Genomic DNA, 19,544 nt, shown 5'->3' with positions numbered 1-19,544 from the left:
GTTGAAGACGTCTTGATTTACATTCATATTCAGTTGCGTCAATTCGTCAAAATGTAGGTGGGGGGGGGGGCTAAATGTAATTTTCAAATCTAAGGAGGCAAATGTTGTCAAATTAAATATCGAAAAAGGGCATTTTCATGATATTTTTTGAAGACCTCACTGTCTTTCTATGACGAACAAATAAAAGTTCAAATAGGGATAAGTCCTTTTATTAGACACTGAAAAACAGATACACAAGTTTTGGATATTTCGACCACATACATCAGTGATCGTCATCAGCAGAGCTAAAGTAACTACAAGAAATTATAATTAAAACAAACTATATTCATATAATATATTTATATGTTTGTGCCACCTTGATTAAGAATTCAACTTACATTTAGGCAATATTAAAGAACTCAAGACTTTGAATGAACCCTCTCAGCCAATGAATCGGAAACTATCCGTGACCTGGAAGTAATTATTTTATTCTCTATAATTGCAATACTTTGTTGTAATGTTTTAATTGTAATACTTAAGTTTATCTGCTGATGACGAACATTGATGTATCCACCTTGATTAAGAATTCAACTTACATTTAGGCAATATTAAAGAACTCAAGACTTTGAATGAACCCTCTCAGCCAATGAATCGGAAACTATCCGTGACCTGGAAGTAATTATTTTATTCTCTATAATTGCAATACTTTGTTGTAATGTTTTAATTGTAATACTTAAGTTTATCTGCTGATGACGAACATTGATGTATTTGGTCAAAATATCCAGAACTTTTGTGTCTGTTTTTCATGTCAAATAAAATGACTCATCCCTATTCGAACTTTGATTTGTTCATTTGCATAGAAAATGCCCCCAGAAAAGGGTATTTTCAAAATACCATTTCCCCCTTCTCTCTCTCTAATTGTCTCCATATAATATCTTTCACATTACGAGCTCGAACTCTTAAGAAAAACTATTTGATACTTCCTTTAAAAGAATTAATGACCATTTGATGATTCTTAATGGATAAAAAAGAATTTAATGAGCATTTAATTAATCTATTTAACTAATGAGTTTTTTTGAAAAGAATTATTTAATGTAAATGTTGAATTTCAGGTATCTCATAGGAAAGGTTTGCCACATGTTATTTACTGCCGTGTTTGGAGATGGCCAGATTTGCAGTCACATCATGAGCTCAAACCCCTTGAAATGTGCCAGCATCCGTTCTCAGCGAAAGAAAAAGAAGTTTGTATAAACCCTTATCATTACAAAAGGGTGGAAAGTCCTGGAAGTAAGTGCTATATCCTAATATCTATGTTGCCTTGCTCAGAATAAAAGCAACAACTCCTTTTTATATTGTGATGATATACAGGACGGTATTATTAAAATATGTGAAATTAGTATTCAATATTATGTATATTAATATATAACATAATGTGTAATGTGTAACATCATGAAATATTATGAATGCATGAACATTATAAATGAAATGATATAAAGGATGATATAATTATGGTTAAATCTCAATGATACAATTAAAGTTATAAAGGTAAGACTAAAACACCTTATTTAGGAATAGAAAACAGCACCTCATTTAGAAACAGTTAAAACTAATAACCAGATAAATTTAGTCAAAATTTAGTTTTTTTATAATCCGATTTTTATGGATTATTTAAATAATTGAAATAGCCTTTGTTCCAAAACTTTGTTTTTACTCTCAAAATGTAATATTGTCTTTCGTAGGGTTTTTTCTCTTTCCAAGTCTCCTTTCGATTTTGAAATTATGTTTGACATGAGGATGTTCCTGTAGAGTCGCCTAAACGATACGCCCCCCCCCTCCTTGAAGGTTAAATTCATTAAAACCTTATTTAACAAGAAACCTTGGATTGCTTGGGAACAGTGTTGAACAGTTGGATTGATAGTCTTAATGAACAAGATGCATAGGTCTTACAATAAATGTAAAGAAGTTTCTTATATATTTATTACTATATATATTATTAAGTTAGTTCTTTTTATATATTAATTGGTGGCTGGTTAATGATTGGTTAGGAGTCAATAGACCTTGTCTGTCATAGAAAAGCTTCATAGAAATTCGTTCAAAATTATTTGGATGCCTTACTGATGTATGTGAGGAAACATGAAACAAGTGCATTTTCAGACTTCAGTTTAAATTTTTCTGAAGGTCCTTTAGAAATATTAGTGTTTTGATCGAAAGCGAAGTTCGCTTTTGTTGCCAGAAAGCGAAGCATCAGAAGCGAAAGTTCGCAGTTTGTTGCCAGTTCTAGCTGTTAATTTAGATTATCTTTCTGAGAGAAAATTCACCGAAAACAATAAAATATTACAAAAAAAAAAAAAAAATGGCAATGACCCCTATGGCTTGTACTGCTTACTCCAAAGTGGTTCCATTGCAACTGAACCCATGTAACTGAACTCCCGTGTATTTCAACTCCATGTCTAACTGAACCCTCGCGTAATTCAACCCCCGTGTGCAAATTAACCATGTTTTTTAATTTGATGCTGCTTCAGTGCACCCCCCCCCTCTAAAAACAGCAATTCATCCTTCTGTCTTAAATATTTGAAAATTAACAAATCTTTTCATGCCCAGGGCCCGAACACACTTGAATCTCATGGTTGCAGCAATTGTTCCACTCTAGTACAGAGAAAACCACAACCCATAGTAGCAAAAACCTTAAAAACACCTTTAAAAAAACACTGTCTCATAAGGAAAATTTGCCACTGTAACTGATTTTTTTTTTCTCGAGTAATAATTGAGCACTAGAACATCATTGAGAGCTGCTTAAGGTCATTTGAAAGGTAGTACTCACATTTATGCGCTTTTTATAAATGGCAATTCAAATAGGGATAAATCCTTTCATTAGACAGTGGAAGCAGTGTTTAATGTGTATGTGAACAATGATACAAATTTGATCGCATACATAGCGACCGTCATCTGCAGATAAACTAGAACATAAACTAGGATTTATCCCTATTTGAACTGTTATTTTCACGCCATGGAAAGGAAGTGCGGTCTTCGAAAATACTACCGCGCTTTTTATAATTTCGTTATAACAACACCATCAGAAAACGCCTTATGGCACCAAAATGCGATTTTATTGCCATTTCCGAAGTATAAAGGTTTGATACCATGAAACGTCTACCCTTGAAATCTCCATAATTAAAAACCCCTTGAATTGGTGATTAAAGTCTTCAATACTCTTCATTACTCCCCTTCCGTTTTTAAAAAAAAGAGTTAAAAAACAACCAAGTAAAAAAATCATTCAAATGTAAAGCAAATTTGTTAATAATAGTTGTTTTTTTTTTATTTTTTATCAACACTAAAATCAACTTTGAAACAAATTCTTGGGAATTGCGAAACAGTGCTTGATACCCAGACATGTCTTCTTTTTCTTTCTTTGAACTAAGGTTCATTTAAATTGGGGATACAAAAACACTTTTCTATTCTATATTGTTAGTTTTGACAATATGATAATATATAATGTATTAGGAGTGAGTATCCTAATACATTAGGATACTCATCATATCGGATATGTTTTAAATGACTTCGGTTAAATATTCATGTCAAAGTGCTCTTTGCAAAAAGCTGTACTTTTTAAAATTCAGTTTTAAATTTGTGTAAGCCGTCCTAACCGAGTGGTTGGTGCGCTAGATTTGAAATCCTTTGTCCAAAGGGTGGGAGTTTTGATTCCTGGTATGGCCGGTTATTTGGTTTTGGACGGGGGTCAGTGGTGTGACTCTGCTCAGTGGTGCCAGAGTCGACCCAGCTCTAAATGGGTACCGGGAGATATCTGGGGAAGGTAATTAAGAAGGGTGTGCGAAAGCACAGGATGGTTGGCCCCCAACCTCCCATTGCACTTCCTGGTTGAAGGGCCTTGAAGCAGAGATCAGCATCATTGGTTTGAACTTTAAGGGTCTAGCCCCGTATCCTTTACCTTTTTTTCCTTTTTTTCTGTTGACAGTAAAGTATCCCTTACTTGAAAAGCTTCTGCTTTCTTTAAAAGTTGTTTAAAAGTATTAATAGGATTTTAAACGTATCTGAATGAGGTCTGAAAAACAGCTTCGTTAAAATGCTGTTTCCTAAAAATTGGGTTTATTGACCGGCATCTCTTTCGTAAAGCAGGGTAATAGAGTTGTCTCGGGACTCCAGTTCTTAGTTTTGAATCGAAATTGAACGAAATTTTGGTTCTCAGTGTTTAAGTCACTATAGTAAAATTTGGGAATCTTAAAAATTCTCTTCTTAATAATTGAGCTCACCTTTGAGATTAACCCAATTTTAGGGACTCCAGACTCTACTAAACAAATCTAGAAATCAAATATTTTCCTAGAGTGGTCTCCTGGGCCCCGGGCCTTGCTGCTAAGATGCTCAGGCCTGAGAAACGCTGCACCGTCGAATACCTTCTCTGTAATGTTTGTTTAAGCCAAAAAGTAAACAAAAAAATAGAAAATGTCACAAAAAGGGACCATCATCAAATCAAATTTGTTTACTTGTTAGGTAGTACATGTTTGAATTAGGAAAATTTCTGAAAAACAAAAAGGAACAAATCAAAATATCTCTTGTTATGAGCTCTCAAAAATGGCTAAAAAAAATTAGAATTGTAATTTTAACTGAAATGGATCAGTAGTTACTAAAAAAAGGGGCTAACTTTAAACTTTGTTTTGTCTTTCTTGAATCTTTCTCTACGTTTATAGGAAATTGTTCGAAAGCTAATTAAATGGGAATGTTGGAAGCCATGGTCCTGACTAAGGTCAAGTATGGCTCTGAAGCGTGGGCGCTTCAGAAGACCGAGGAAGTTTTGTTTAATGTTTTCCAAAGGAATTGTCTAAGGATAGCTGTAAATACTTGTTTGACTGACCACATTTCAAACAAAAATCTGTACGAAAAATGTGGTTCCGTTCCAGTATCTAGGGTTGTAATGAAAGAAAGGTGGCTAGGCCGCGTTTTAAAGATAAAGGATTATGTTTTTTAGCCATTTATCTGGGGTTAAACGAAAAGCAGGTTGTCCTTCAGTAGAATGGGAAGATGTCATAAAAGCGGATTCAATAAAAAGAATAGGAACTTCGTCTGAGTAGATAAAAAGCGAAGATTTGAATAGATTGATTGGGAGAGAAGTGTCCGTAGTTATGTTGGCAAAAGGTGGCTCGATGCTGCAGTGAGGTGTTAGTGGTAGTAGTAGTAAGTAAACAAGAGTACTTTTCTGATAATATTGGTAGCTTTACGAAATTTTTATGTTTCAAGGTGAGAATTGAAGTTTTTTTTAATCAGTTTCTTAATTTAACTAACTAGATCTTTTATTTTTGGGTGTTACGTCTATTGTAGAGTCTAGCTGTTTTTTTCTATGGTTTTTAGTCAGATAGGGTAAATTTAACAAACTGGTAAATTACTGTAATATCATATCGTCCAGTCATTCTCAGTTTTCCTTGTTAAAGAAAAAGACGTGAATGTATTTTAATAAAGGGAATTTCAGAGAGGTGTTAGCCCAAGAAAGGGCCTTTGGGAGAACTCCTTGGCCAGAATCGTCAGATATTGGAAATGAACAACTTTCACTTGAACTTGTTTATTCAATTGTAAGTGCGCTATTATTTCATGGATTTTTTTCATCATATGGACAGACATAGCAGTTCTTGCATCCTGAGAACTTTGTCTTTTAGCTTATTGTGCTATACTTTGATTTTAAGTGAGAGATGTATTAAATTATATCTGTAAAGATGAACTGGGATTTCCTAAAAAAACGCATGTAGAGCCTAACTAAAAATGCTAGAAAAGTAAAAGATTATTTAGGAATGCCGCCCAGGATCCAGCTAGAATTGTACATACAAAAATCTTTTCATTCGTGACTTCTTGGCTATATTGAATGCACCTAATGTTCCCGATTGTTAAGTATGACCGAAAGAGGAATTTTTGAATTATAAGTATCCAAATCTCAGACAACCAATCTTCAAATACAGACTTGCTGAGAGGAATCTGCCCTATTGGTAGCCTCACAAATTAAGCAGGCTGGGTTAATTAATGCTCACTAAAAATTGGTCTTAAGATTGAATGAGCTCCCTGCCGAAATTCTGTGCAGCCAAACTTAGAACGAGTTTAACACTTCGATTGTTTAAGTTTACCAGTAAATATAAAATTCTTAAAACTACCTCTTCACTACTTTTTATTTTGTTTTGGCTTCTTAAGCAGGAGGTTATAACAATGTAACGGCTAGTCCAAGGTCGTATCCAGGGAGAGGGGGCTAGTGGGTTTGAACCCCCCCCCCCCGAAATGTTTGTCCGATTCGTAAAAAAGTAACAAAAATGAGTATAAACCAATTTTTGATGTGTTTATAAAGTTTTTTTTTGTTCGCCCCCCCCCCTCCCCTAAAAAAAAATGCTGTATACGTCCCTGAGCTAGTCTGATAATCGCTTATAAGCTTATATAATCCGCTGTAATTTTTGATTATGCACAGAGGAGCAGGATAGAAACAAAAATCTATTTTCCTCCCAAGGAATGGTTTGATGGACCCACTCCAGAAGAGCGTTTACGTTGGGGTTAAAAATTTAGCTATGGGAGGGGCATTATCTAGTTCCCTCCCATAATGCTTAAGCAGTATGAACCATTGGTCATTGATGAAACGTTTTTACCTATCTGTTCATGATTTTTCCTGTTTATATTGCAGTACTGCCGCCAGTCCTAGTACCACGGCATAGCGATTTCGTGCCTGGTCACGCGTTCCTTCCATTTCAGCAAATGCCAGAGCCAACAATGCCTCATAATGTGTCTTATGGAAGTCATGGATTTGGACATACGCCTTCCCACTCAGGATCAGGTGACTTTGATTGTTCTTTTTCCCTTTTCATTTCCATATTGAAATAGGAAAATTAAGCTGTGCGCGGATGCACTTTAAGTCAGGGTCCAAGGATTCCGTGACGGGGATGGGCAATACGATATATGGTTCCTTCACTGACAGTAATGGGTGATACGCCCATAAGGTGGCTCGGATTGCTAAATATCTATACGATTAAGGCTTATTTCCCTTTTGCAAGCGTTGATATGTTATTTTCGCTCTCCTACGCTTTTAATATTTCAAAGAAAGATGGAAATTTAACTTAAAAAGTGAAAATTATCACTTTATAGCTAAGATTAAGTAAAAAAAAATAAATGAAAGTAAGGAGCGACATTAAAACTTAAAAAGAACAGAAATTATTCCGTATATGGAAGGGGATGTCCCCTCCTCAACGCCTCGCACTTTACGCTAAAGTTTAACTCTTTGACTCAACTCTACTTTTTAAAACAATAAAAAACTTTAGTTATCCTTATTTCCGGCTTCCAAAGAGAACCTAAAAAAGAATAAAAAAACGCTATTCGAAAAAAAACACGACATATTGGGGAGGAAATGGAGCTCTGGGGTCCCTATCCATGTGGATAGTCCTGTCTATGCTATTTTAATACTTTTGAGAGCTGTTTTTGTTAGACTTGCGAAGAAAAGATGGGAAATTGCTTTCAGTGGAGTCAATTAGAAATATATACATATGCCAAGTCATAAAAAAAGAACTATTTTGCATGTAGATAAGCTCTGTTGATTTCGCCACTGCTTTCAGTGCAATTAATTAGAGATCAAGTCTTAAAAAAAGGCTATTTTGCAAGAAAATATTTTCGTAGAATTCATCAAATTAATTTGCTCCAAACTCAGCTCAAACGGCAAGTTTTTGTTGAATATTCTTGATTAAAAACAAAAATAAGAAAACAAAACTGTCATTTTTAATCACGTCAAGCTGTGTCACATGCACAGAGGTTTGAAGACAGCACTGACTATGTAATGTTTTAACCGTTATTAATGTCAGGTTGTTCTCCCATAAATGCGCTCAAAAAGAAAAAAAATGTGGCTTTATATTCGTCAACTCATTGCCTTTTAAGCCCTTATAAAGAATGGATATTGAAAATGTAATTATTTTGTCTTTAGGGTACTCGGTAATTAAACGAAAACACGCCCAAGAAGTGAAGTTAAGTTATCCCAATGAAATATAACCCTCGTATAACCTTTAGTTTACATAATAATATAATTTGAACTATATATTTGCACATTGGGGGGGGGATGTAAAGTATTTGGACAGTACCCCTGACCTAACCCCGATCCCCCCACCCCCCCTAATATACAACCCAAATCATACAAGTCCAATGCATTCTATGACAAATCACTTGTCTTTGTGGCTGTGAAACCGGTCTTCTGAGATCTAAACTAAGCGTAATTCTCGAGTGTGTTTCGTTTAATTAACAAGTACTGTCTTTAGTTGCATTCCCGAGTAGAGAGCCTTATGAGGCGTGCTGATCGTCTCTTGTCTTTTCTGGTGAACAAAAACAGCCTTCTTCTATTATGGAAAGAGAGTCAGTGTAAATATAATGACAAATTAGAGCTAAAGTGGAGGTACATAAACGAAACTCTACTGTTGCTGTCCGTTTTATTGGTTTCTTTGATTCTAGTTTTTGGTTGTAATCTCCAAAACGACGCCCAACCAACGTGGTCTCTAGAACCATAGGCTCTCTCTTTTGTTAATAATACATCATTTTATTGCTGGTTACATATTCATCTCTTTTTCCCTCCTGTCTCTCTCTTTCCCTCTTTTACTCTCTCTCACACTTTCTCTCTTTCTTTCCTTTTTAATATTGCTTTTTTAGGTGGTCCTTCCATGAGCCCTCTGCCAAATCCCAGCTCCCAGATGTCAAGCGTACCGAGCCCAGCCAGTGTGGTTTCTAGTGATCCCAGTAGTCCTTATGGACAGATACCAGGTATGCTGTTTGGTATAATTCTTGTGTGTTATTAATTTCGTCCTAAAGATAAATATAATCACTTAGGGTGTTTTGAATTACCGAGCTTATTGTAGATCATAGACAGGATTGCCACCCGGTGACAAAACTAGATTTTAGTGATACATGTTTACAAGGCAGTGTAAAAAACCACTGGAAATAGTGATAAATCACTAGGTGATCCAAACCTGGATCGTAGGCCATGACATGAAAACTGATTTCTGATTGATCGATAATTGCTACAATTCTGGGCCGACAAATCCAAAGGCTTATAGTGTTGTAAGATTTGTATGGTGATAAGCTATGGTGATCAAAACGATCATACTTAATTTAGCATTTATGCTAAACTAATCCGAGTGGATTGATGCGCTGGATTTAAGATCTTTTGTCCGAGAGGACGAGGGTTCGAATCCTAATGTACCCAATTATTTGGTTTGGGAGGGGGCTCAGTGGCATGACTCAGTAAGCTCAGCCAGAGTCGACCCAGCTCTAAATGGGTACCTGGAGAAATCTGGGCAAGATAAACAGGAAGGGTGTGCAAAAGCACAGTATGGCTGGCTCCATCTCCCTATTGCACTTCCTGGCTGAAGGGCCTTGAGACGGAGATCAGCACCGCCGGTCCGGACCTTAAGGGTCTTGTGCCGTATCCTTTACCTTTTTTTTTATTAGCATTTATGAGTGAAATTCAATTACTAATAGGTTTTCATCATTTTATTTAATACTTCCATCTCTGTTGATCAGAGACATGCAGAATGTATAGACCGACTCGAAACTCTTTGCAATTGAAATTCCTAACAAATAAAGGAATGTGAATGTTTCACAACAAGTAAGTGTTATACGACAAAATATTGAGGTTCAAAGCATCTTTTTTTAAGGGTTGCTACATCGCTTGATATAAGAGTATAATTGATGTTTAATTAAAATATAGTTTATATTATGGCACATTAACCTTGTGGGGGGAGGGTGGTTGTCCCTCCCTGTGATTGTATGAGCGACCTACTAGTTGGGATTCTTAGACGGGTCATTATTTCTGGTCATAATGATGCTTAAACGGGATTCCCATTGTTATCATCCATTGATTAATTCAGTTGGCCGTAGTCATTTATTTCCAATGTTTATTTAAATATAGGTAAAAAGGTGAAACTGTTTTCAAAAATTAGATAATAAAAACATGTTCTTTTAACTGAAAGCAAGGAGCAACATTAAAACTCAAAACTACAATAAATTATTTTGTAAACGAAGGATTTCCCCCTCCTCAATACCTTGCTCTTCATGATAAAGTTTTCAGTACTTTTAAGAAAGCTTCCTATTCTAATTAAACGGCCCCTGTGTTTCAGTAGCCATTCTTAAAAATTGGGACAAACAGTCATACTTTAGCGTAATGAGCGAGGTATTGAGGAGGAGTAACCCTTCATATACGGAATAATTCCTGTTCGTTTTGAGTTTTCATGTTGCTCCTAACTTTCAGTTAAAAAAATATGTTTTTTTCTTATTTCATTTCTGTTCTTTTTTCAAATAAAGTAGGTAAATCTGGCTCAGCCTCCATGAAATACACCCCCTCCCTCCCTCACAGGAAACTTCCCAAAGTAAAGCACAACCCCACCCCCACCCCTGCTCTCAATTTCCCTCCAGGCAGTTCCATCCTCGCTGAAAATCCCCCCTCACCATAAAATGTCTCGTGAACGATTCAGCCTGAAAAATTATCCTTAGCAAACTTTCATTTGAAAAATATTTAAATCTCTAATCGATTTCTCGATCACTCCGAAAATGCCCTCTTTCATAGAATTTTTTTCTCGGAAATCAAAACACTCGGAAAATAGCCCCTGGATAATTCCCCCGGAAATTCTTACATGCAAAATTGAGTTGGCAACAAGAATTTCATTTAGGAGTTCTGTCAAATCCTCCAGTGTAAAATTTTCCCTGGAATTTTCACCCCCTTCCCCCGAAAATGTCCCTTCCCAAGGAAGATTCTTCCAATGGAAATCCACCCAAAGCACAAAATGCCCCCCCCCCTCCCGGAAAATGTTGGTATACTTCTCAATAACAAATACTATACGTAAACAACGGGCAAATTCATAACTTACAGACCTCTTCCCCAGGGACTGTGGGGGTCATTTTACCTCTAAAGACATAGTTAGTTGATCTTTCAACTATACTGAACAAAATGGCTATCTCAAAATTTTATCAGATAACTTTGGGAAATAAATTGGCGTGGGAGGGGGGCTAGTTGCCCTCCAATCTGTTTTATCACTTAAAACGGTAATATAACTTTTAATTTGCGGTCGAATCCGCTCTCTTCCGATCTTCTAGGACCATTATTTCAATGCGATCACCCTTGGGGAAAAAAGGAACAAATAGACACGCATCCGTGATCTGTCTTCTGTCAAAAATAGCAAATTCTAAATTTTGGCAGATATGAGCATGAAATTTCTACAGTAAGGTTCTCTGGTACGCTGAATCAGATGGTGCAATTTTCATTAAGATTCCTTGAATTTTAGGGGGATGTTTCCCCCCTATTTCAAAAATCAGACAAATTTTTTAAGGATTGTAACTTTTGATGGGTAACGCTTAAATCTTATATTCTTCGAATCAGCATAATAAGCTGATTCTTTTGATGTATCTATCGATATAAAAATCGTTTTTAGAGTTTCGGTTACTATTGAGGCGAGTCGCTCCTAACTTAAAGTTCGTTACCGCGAACTTTTTGATTTATATTTTGCTTGAACTCGTATTTAGAAAGTAAACATTTTTTAAGCTAAAAGTTATTTGATAATTTCAATTTTCCTTTTATATCTAATCTCTTCTGAAGGTTATTTGAAGCGAGAAAAGTTGGAACTCTTGTCTTAATGAATTACAGTATTTCATCATAAGCGAAGACAGTCACAAATTTTTTGACTGTGTTCGAAGTGACTGTCTTTAGTGACTGGGTAAAAAGGTGTATCTACGATGTCTGAATTTTACGTACGCCAAATTTTTTTGTCCTTTTCTTAGGTTTACAAGGGAGGGAGGCACGTCTTTGGATATATCTTAGTTCAGAAATTCTTAAAGAATGTTTTTGAGGAAAGCTTGTGAATATTAGAAATCTTGGCGTGAAATGTTATTTTTAAAGTACTCCTCTCCATTCAAAAAATGTTCGATGTCTTTTCAAAGATTATTAAATTTGAAAGATTCTCAATTTCTCGAGAAATAGCCTCCAATTGTATTTTTTGGTCTTAAACAGTTTGACAAATATGTCTTTCGCTTTGTTGGTTAAGTCACTTTTGCGAGACCAAAGCAGTTATTGTATCTGCAACTCGGCCTATTTGTCAGAGGAAGGGCCTCAGACTTAGGCTCTTTGCTAAGGATTGGAAATTGAAAGTTCTGGTGCCATCTTTAAGAGTTAAGAGTGACTTGAAGGCAACCATTCCCCCTCCTGTGCCCTCTTTGCTACCCACCCTCCCCCTGCAGCCACCCAAGGCATCCGACCAAAACTTGGAGATAGTCATTTTGTATACAGAATATAATTGGAAATTAATTTAACTGGAAAAACTTAATTTGTAGATCTTCCTTATTGATTGGAGATTTTAAATTTTATGTTATACAGAATTTAAGAGAGAGAAAACGGGTATAATTTAAACAAAACAAAAAAACTGTAAATAATTAGAATCTGAATGTTTTAACTCCCCGTCTGGGAGCTTTTATCAACGGAAAAAATTACTTTTTTTATTTAAAAAAAACTCTGTTGATAAAGGCTCCCTGGTGTGGAGTCAAAATGTTCGGATTTTTATTGTTTGAAGTTTGTTGTTGTTTTTTTTGTCACTGTTTTATTTAAATTATACCCTTTGTTTTCTCTCTTAAATTCTGTAAATGGAAAAGCAGTGCGGTCTAAGAAATTCTTTAAATTTTATGTTTGAAATGAAGGTTAGGTATAGGACCGGTTGAATTATTACAGCCATGGATTTCGTTTTACCTACTTAATGCAGCAACCTCATTCTACTCTCTTGTTTTCCCATAAAACATCAGATGACAGTTAAATTTCTTTAAATAGAACCCACTTGAGCTCCGTGTCTTATTTGCATGCGATCTTACTTCAGAATTACAATTAGTATGCCCTTATTTGCAGTACCGTAATTTCATCAAAATCCTGGGATGGGAGGGGGAGTTGTAGCCAATTTTCCAAAATCAAGTGAAAATGACAGTAAAAACTAAAAAAAATAAGCCATTTGGTACCATAAAGGTACTATTTAGTACTATAAAAATATTATAAAGATCTGTTATAAAAATACTATAAAGATCTGTTTATAAACAGATCTGTTTCATGCTTGAATTATGTAGATGCATTTTAGTTTTGACAAGGTTTTGGAAGAAACTAAATTTCAGCTGGGGGGGGGAGGGAACTGGGGTCTGGGGGGGAATAATAATCAGTCTAGCCTACAGAATTGTATTGCTGCAAATTAACTGTTCATAATTCTTCTATTTAATTCTTCATTCGTATTTTTTCTTCATTTTTATGTATTTATTATTAACAGCCAGCTCAAGCGAGGATGAAGGATCCAAAGATACTTCAAAAGATTGTAAGTATTTAAATAAGAATTTTTTGACAATGCTCTTAAATTGATGGCAGTGCAAAGTTTGTTGAGTAAAATTCAAAATCAAAAGTAAATATCTTTGTAGGTGTTGGATACAAAAAGTCTATATTAATTAGTAGAACTTCCAGATAATAGCATACATATGAAAAAAAATATGAGCCACAGCTCTACCAGTGACCTGGATATTTTCTTGATTTGGTATAGTTTTCTTATGGTATGGAGTATAGATGTCGTCTTGTAAACATAGTTTGTGTAAAGTTTTTGCCATCTATATCAAATTTTGTCAACTCTGGGTCCACTTAAATATGTAGATGGCGGTTATTATTGTATATATATAAAAAAAGCAGTGTATTTAGTTGCCGTTTTCAGACAAAGCCGTTTGTATAGTATATACCATTAAAACCATTAAATGCATGCCTTGACGGGACATGACCAACATTAGCCTCGTTGGACGCACCGTGATTTGATACCCATATAGGCGTAACTTGATCGACTTTGTCTGAAAAGGGCAATTAAAGACGGCTTAGGTCAGCTTGTATCGCACCTCAGCAGAGCCTCTCTGCTGAGGCTAATTGTCAGGGGCACAAGAAGGTACTTGATCAATAAAGATTATGACTACGTTAGCCATTCAACTAAAAATAATGCAAAAAAAAAATAAGTAAGATGGAAAAAAAGTTTGATAATAATGGTACCAATCACAAACAACAGCGGGAAAAAAAATCAAAGGAAAAATAGTGGGAAAACCGTAAAAGAAAACGAGAGAAAGGGACGAAGCTTGGTAGTTAAAACCAAATAACTGAATATTTTTTTTAAGAAAGATCGTATACCCAATGGCAACTATCCAGTTTATAATATTCACATCAGGCTGATTAGAATAGGAAAACTATTTCTTGATCAATGTTATGCCAGTCATACCCAATGAAAAATACAACGGGTATAAATGAAAGAGTGTAAATTCCTTTGAGGTATAGGATGTAACCAACAAGAGGAGACTTGGTCTCTCATGAAATTACTCGCCTTATCATAAATCCGGGATACCGCGTAGATATGAAAAGAAATAGTCGTGTTACAGAACAATAATAAATATTCGATTGGATTAAAGCATGAAATAGCATTTTTAGTATAGACAGTGGGAAAGTATTTTCGGCTTTGAAATATCTAATTTGAAAATCCTTGTGTTGTTGTAACTTAAAATTTGATCTTATATATCTCGAAAAACTTAATTGAGCTAGTTTCTGGAAGAGCGGTAGATCCTTTCGATGAACGAATCTTAAGTTTAGGTAAGCTTTTGGAAATATGGTGGGAATTAGAATTATGCCTTAGAAAAATTCAAAGTCAAATAGGATAGTAACCAACTACTAACCGGATATAGTGTTGGAAATATACCAGAAATAAACTAAAAAAGTTAGTATTTGGTGTTTAGACATAGACATAGGTTTATTAAGATTGAACAGCGTAGCCATGGCTAATTTATGTCGTCTTTACAACAATATGGAAAAAAAGAAAAAAAATACAAATGACACTATAAGAACACTAACACGTGAATACAAATAACACTAAGTCTTGTTGTATGCTTCTACAAAAAAGGGGACAAACGTCTTTTTGTAGGGGTTGGTCCTGCTGACCGGGGGTTGTAGCTTCGACTGGTATCTGGTTCTTTGGTTAACAGGAGCTTCAGGTGGGAGGATCAGTCTGTGATGGGGCGAAGATAGCAGTGACTTGCCGAGGGACAGGATCAGTGATAATCGTCTGTCGCTGAAACATTCAAGGTTCAGTTCTTGCAAGAGTTTGTTGTAGTCGTCACTTCTGTTACCAACGACTATGTTAACAGCTCGTTTCTGCAAAGATTCAAGGTCATCGCAAAGGTAGTGGGTGCTCTGGACAAAAGGTCCCCAGACAGCGACGGCGTATTCGAGTAGAGGTCTCCCATACGTAATATAGGTATTTTTTAGGCTTTGAGTGTCGCAGCCAAACTTGCGTATCAGGACTAGGGTCTGAAGTGATGCATTGCCAGCCTTAATAACCTTCTCCACGTGTTCGGTGAATGTGCAGTCCATCGATCATGTGACTCCGAGGGTTTTTTGCAGATGGAACAACAGGGAAAGGGACTTGCGGGAATTCCAGATCACGTTTTAAGGGGCAAAACCTGAGGATCTTTGAATTATCTGCATTCAGTGTCAGCTTGTAACGTTCACAGTCTTCAGAGAAGGATGCCAGAAGAGTCTAGCTGAACTGACGTTCGATTACACCTTCTCTCACGAGGTATTTCAGGACAAATGATAAATCGTCGACGAATTTGAGTCGCTCTTCGAAATTCTGAAGGAGGAAGTTGATGAGGGAGATAAATATGAAACCAGCAAGTCTTGTACCCTGAGGGGTCTACAGGTAAGTTTAGACCAGTATGAGATCAAGTCACCTTCAAACAATGGAAATACACACTGCATTCTGTCCTGAAGGAAGCTCATCACTAATGCAAGAGACCGCTTCTGTGCGCCCATTGCTCGCATATTTTTTGCTGCCGTAAGATGACAAATCAGGTCAAATGCCTTCCTGAAATCGGCGAGAGCTAGGTCGATGAAGGTACTGCCCTTGTCAAGCCACTTAAAGATAATGTCAACTAGGCGCACGAGGTATATCGAGGTATTGCAACCTTTGAGGCCGCCATACTGGTAACGGTCTATGTTTTCCCGCGTTTGCTTGAGTAATTCACGCAGGATGAATGACTCGGTGACTTTTGCAAAGGTAGATGTGATTGATATCGGTCGTAACTCGTTGCAAGATTTGGGTGTTTTAGTCTTCGGTATAACACGCACAAATTCGCGTTTCCAGCACGACGGGAAGGTTGACTAGGCGAACCATTCTCTGATGATGTGTCGAAGTGGCTTGGCCAGGAAAAGAGAGAATTCTCGTATTAACCTTATAGGCAGCTCTTCAGGAAAAGAGCTACTGGATGGACTCAAGTTGTTCAACTCTTTGAAAACTTGATACTCAACTATTTCGATTTCACCTTCGTCAGGGCATATTGACAGTAGATTCTCTATTTCAGTGTTAGTTGGGGCAGGAAAGGATGTACAAATGTCAGTAAAGTAATAGTTGACGTCATTTGCACTCACGAGTGACCCATCATCGTTCAGAATACGGATACTGGATGATACTGTTTTTCCAGCAATCTGCCTTACTAGACGGTGCCATTTACGGGGATCCTTTTTTATTTCCAGGTCCGAAAGGGATTTTCCGAAGGACTTTCTTGCCTCACGACAAAGGCTAACGATTTTGTTTCTTAATAATCGTAACGACGTTGCGTCACCACTTGACTGCCTTACAGTGGTTTTTTCGCGAATCAGCTGTTTTATTTTTGGAGTGATCCAGGGCTTGTCAGATAAATGACCAGCCAGTCGGTAAAATCTCTTGCCCCCCCCCCCCAACATTTTGGCTAGTAACGAGCCTGCTGCTGTTCATGCTCTCTAGTTTAAGTCCTCGCTGTCTATTGTCGATACTTTCGCCACACACCTGTCACGAACATGAGCTTTCGCCAGTTTTGCTTTTGCCAAGCTGAAAGCTGATCTGTTATAATTTGTGCCTTCATTTATGATAAATATGACAATGCAATAAATTGCAACATCAATAAAAGATGAGATATTATTCAGCAGCATCAGTGTTGAGTATTTTGGTGCTATTTCCGCTCTAATATCTCGTCCCCTTCAGTGTGGTCGGGTCAATAATATTCCTTCTACTTAAATAGAATGAATTTGATCCCTCTGAGGGTAATTCCAGGTTAAATCCAATTTTTCAAATTATCAAGGACATCAGAATAAAAAAAAAATTGTCAGGCCTGGACCCATCTTAGATCTGTTGATGCCTGAAAACACGCATCTTTCTTATTTTTAATTTGGCCCACATTGTTACTAAGAAAAGATGCATAACTGCATATGAAGGACTTTTTCATTAAAAATAAATTTCAAATTTTCTCTAACTTTTTAAGATGTATGTAGGTTTCCGCTTAACAAATTCAAACAGTCGTATTTCATTTCACTGTCCTTGGTACTTTTTCCATCTCGCAACACATTTAAAAGTGGAGCAAAAAAAAACAATAAGATTTGTAAAAAAAAAAAAAAAAAAAAAAAAAAAAAAAATCATGGAAACCACAAAAAAAACAATTTAAACACGATTTGCACATTAAAATGAAAATATACACTTCTAAATAGTGGTGGATCCAGGTGCTCCCCCCCTTATGTAGTGGTGGATTTGGGGATAATATCATATTGTCATATTAAATATCATATTTTTCGTAGAGGGTGAACAGCTTCTTTTTTTTTTATGGCGGGGTGGTTTTATAATTTACTATTTTATGTATCAATATTTTTACATTATTTTAATTTCAACAGATTTATTAGAAGTTTAACCCTCACCAGATTTAAGATTAAATTTACGACCATTTCCACAACCTGCCTACGGTGTATAATCGTTGAGATTCCCTTTAAATTGCTGGTATTTCTTTGTTTGCAAGTTTATCGGAGTAAAATATTTTGCCCCCCCTAAAAAATCCAGGATCCGCCCCTGCTTCTAGAACAGCAGACCCAAAGCGATCTCAAAATGTCACTTGAAAAATGAAAAGTGTAGTAATATGTTTGTCAATTACAGACCTTCCTTGTTCAGGGACTGGAGACAGTCGGTCTGTGATATTCATCCAACACAAACGCATTTTGTATGTCATGGCAATCGCACTTTTTTTTAGATGTTTGCAAAATCAATTTCAGATTGTAACTAGTAGGTCGGGAAGCTAGTTCGATTTGTACAATAGGCTAGATTGAATTGCATCAGAAAATGACAGCTTTTTTATGGAGTATTTGTTTTTGATAAAATTATATCTGTAAATACCTAGGAAATGCTATTTGTTACATTAAATTTGTTGGAACTTTTTCTGCTATTGTCTAATTATGTCTAATTAAATTTGTTAAATAGTCTAATTAACATTAATAATAACTTATTTTAAATCTCTTTATAAAATATTGAAAATGATAGAGGAGTAAGTAAATGAAAAGAACGGAAAATACGCATGAGCATAGATACAAAATATAACATTACAAATAGAAAACAAAAGTTGTCAATTACGTAAACATTAAACACAAAAAACTTTACTCACGCGAAAAAATTTCACACATTATCTAAACAGATGGCAGAATTTATTGCCTCTATCTTTTAGGCTCATACGCCATTTTGATTTATGAATGTTTATGCCTTCGTTTTGTTCGTGTTGTTAATTGAAATTCCTTTTTGTTTTAGCTGAGACGCCTCCCCCTGCCTATAGCCCCCATGATGACAATTCACAAAGCAATACCCGTGACACTATGGATACGACTAATCATGGGCCAGATGTTCACCCTGTTGCTTATCAGGTATGTTAGGTTAAAATTGTTACCAGGTACTAGACAGTTGCTGATCACATTTCTGTTCCAACAGAAGGGAGAGCAAAATGAAAGAAATGGGCTGTGTTTTCTACTATTCGCCATTGTCTTGATATTATTTTTGTATTTATTTTTATGCGTTCAAATTTTAAAATTTCAGATATTAAAATAAAAATAAAAGTTCCAGGAACGTCAAAACCAAAAGCTGTTTTCCCTAGACCCACCTTAGGTCAATTTATAGCTGAAAACTGTGATTTTGTAAGATTTTTCTTTTTATTGCTTAATAATCTTGAAGTTTTTAGCTGAGTATAATACTTTTGCTAGTGTTGCCATGTTGAACCGTGAAAATAAATAAGCGAAAATATAAATTGGACAAGACTTTTCGTCGGTAAAATTTCAAACATAACACTGTGTTAATTCACAGACAACTACATCTCCCAAGGAAAGCTGCCCCTTCTTTACCTGTTTAGTGCTATATGTTTTTAGCTTGATTTTTGATGATTTTTCACTCTTGTTTCTTTTCTTCAAATCTGGCACCCGCTACTACCAAAAACCGCTTAACTGCATATTTAGGTCTTTTTCATTACTACTACTTCTAACAGCTCACCACAGTACCAAGCCGTCTAAGGCCTACACGGCTACGCATGCTCCTCCTCCATCCCAGTCTTTTCAAAGCCTCCCTTTTTACAACCTCCCAGGAAGTTCCCATTTCCTTTAAATCTTTCTTTATGACGCCCTCCCACCCCAGACGAGAACGACCTACTTTCCGTTTAGCCCTAGACGTTTGGTCGAAAAGGACAAT

General features: G+C 36.0%; 1 protein-coding gene across 1 annotated transcript in view; it reads left to right on the top strand.

The window, feature by feature from the left end:
- Nucleotides 1-19,544, top strand: part of Mad (mothers against decapentaplegic homolog 1) — a 47,594-nt gene that overhangs the window by 14,086 nt on the left and 13,964 nt on the right. Inside the window, exons 3-6 of the mRNA XM_089094174.1 lie at nucleotides 1,092-1,266; nucleotides 6,644-6,793; nucleotides 8,641-8,751; nucleotides 18,621-18,733. Of these exons, the coding sequence (XP_088950300.1) occupies nucleotides 1,092-1,266; nucleotides 6,644-6,793; nucleotides 8,641-8,751; nucleotides 18,621-18,733 (549 nt within the window). The remainder of the gene's footprint in view (nucleotides 1-1,091; nucleotides 1,267-6,643; nucleotides 6,794-8,640; nucleotides 8,752-18,620; nucleotides 18,734-19,544) is intronic.

The sequence above is a fragment of the Artemia sp. Qi Xiang Cuo genome, chromosome 9, assembly GCF_049724085.1.
Source record: "Artemia sp. Qi Xiang Cuo chromosome 9, ASM4972408v1, whole genome shotgun sequence".
NCBI classification, from domain to species: Eukaryota; Metazoa; Arthropoda; class Branchiopoda; order Anostraca; family Artemiidae; genus Artemia; species Artemia sp. Qi Xiang Cuo.
This window is presented reverse-complemented; position numbering and strand designations above follow the sequence as displayed.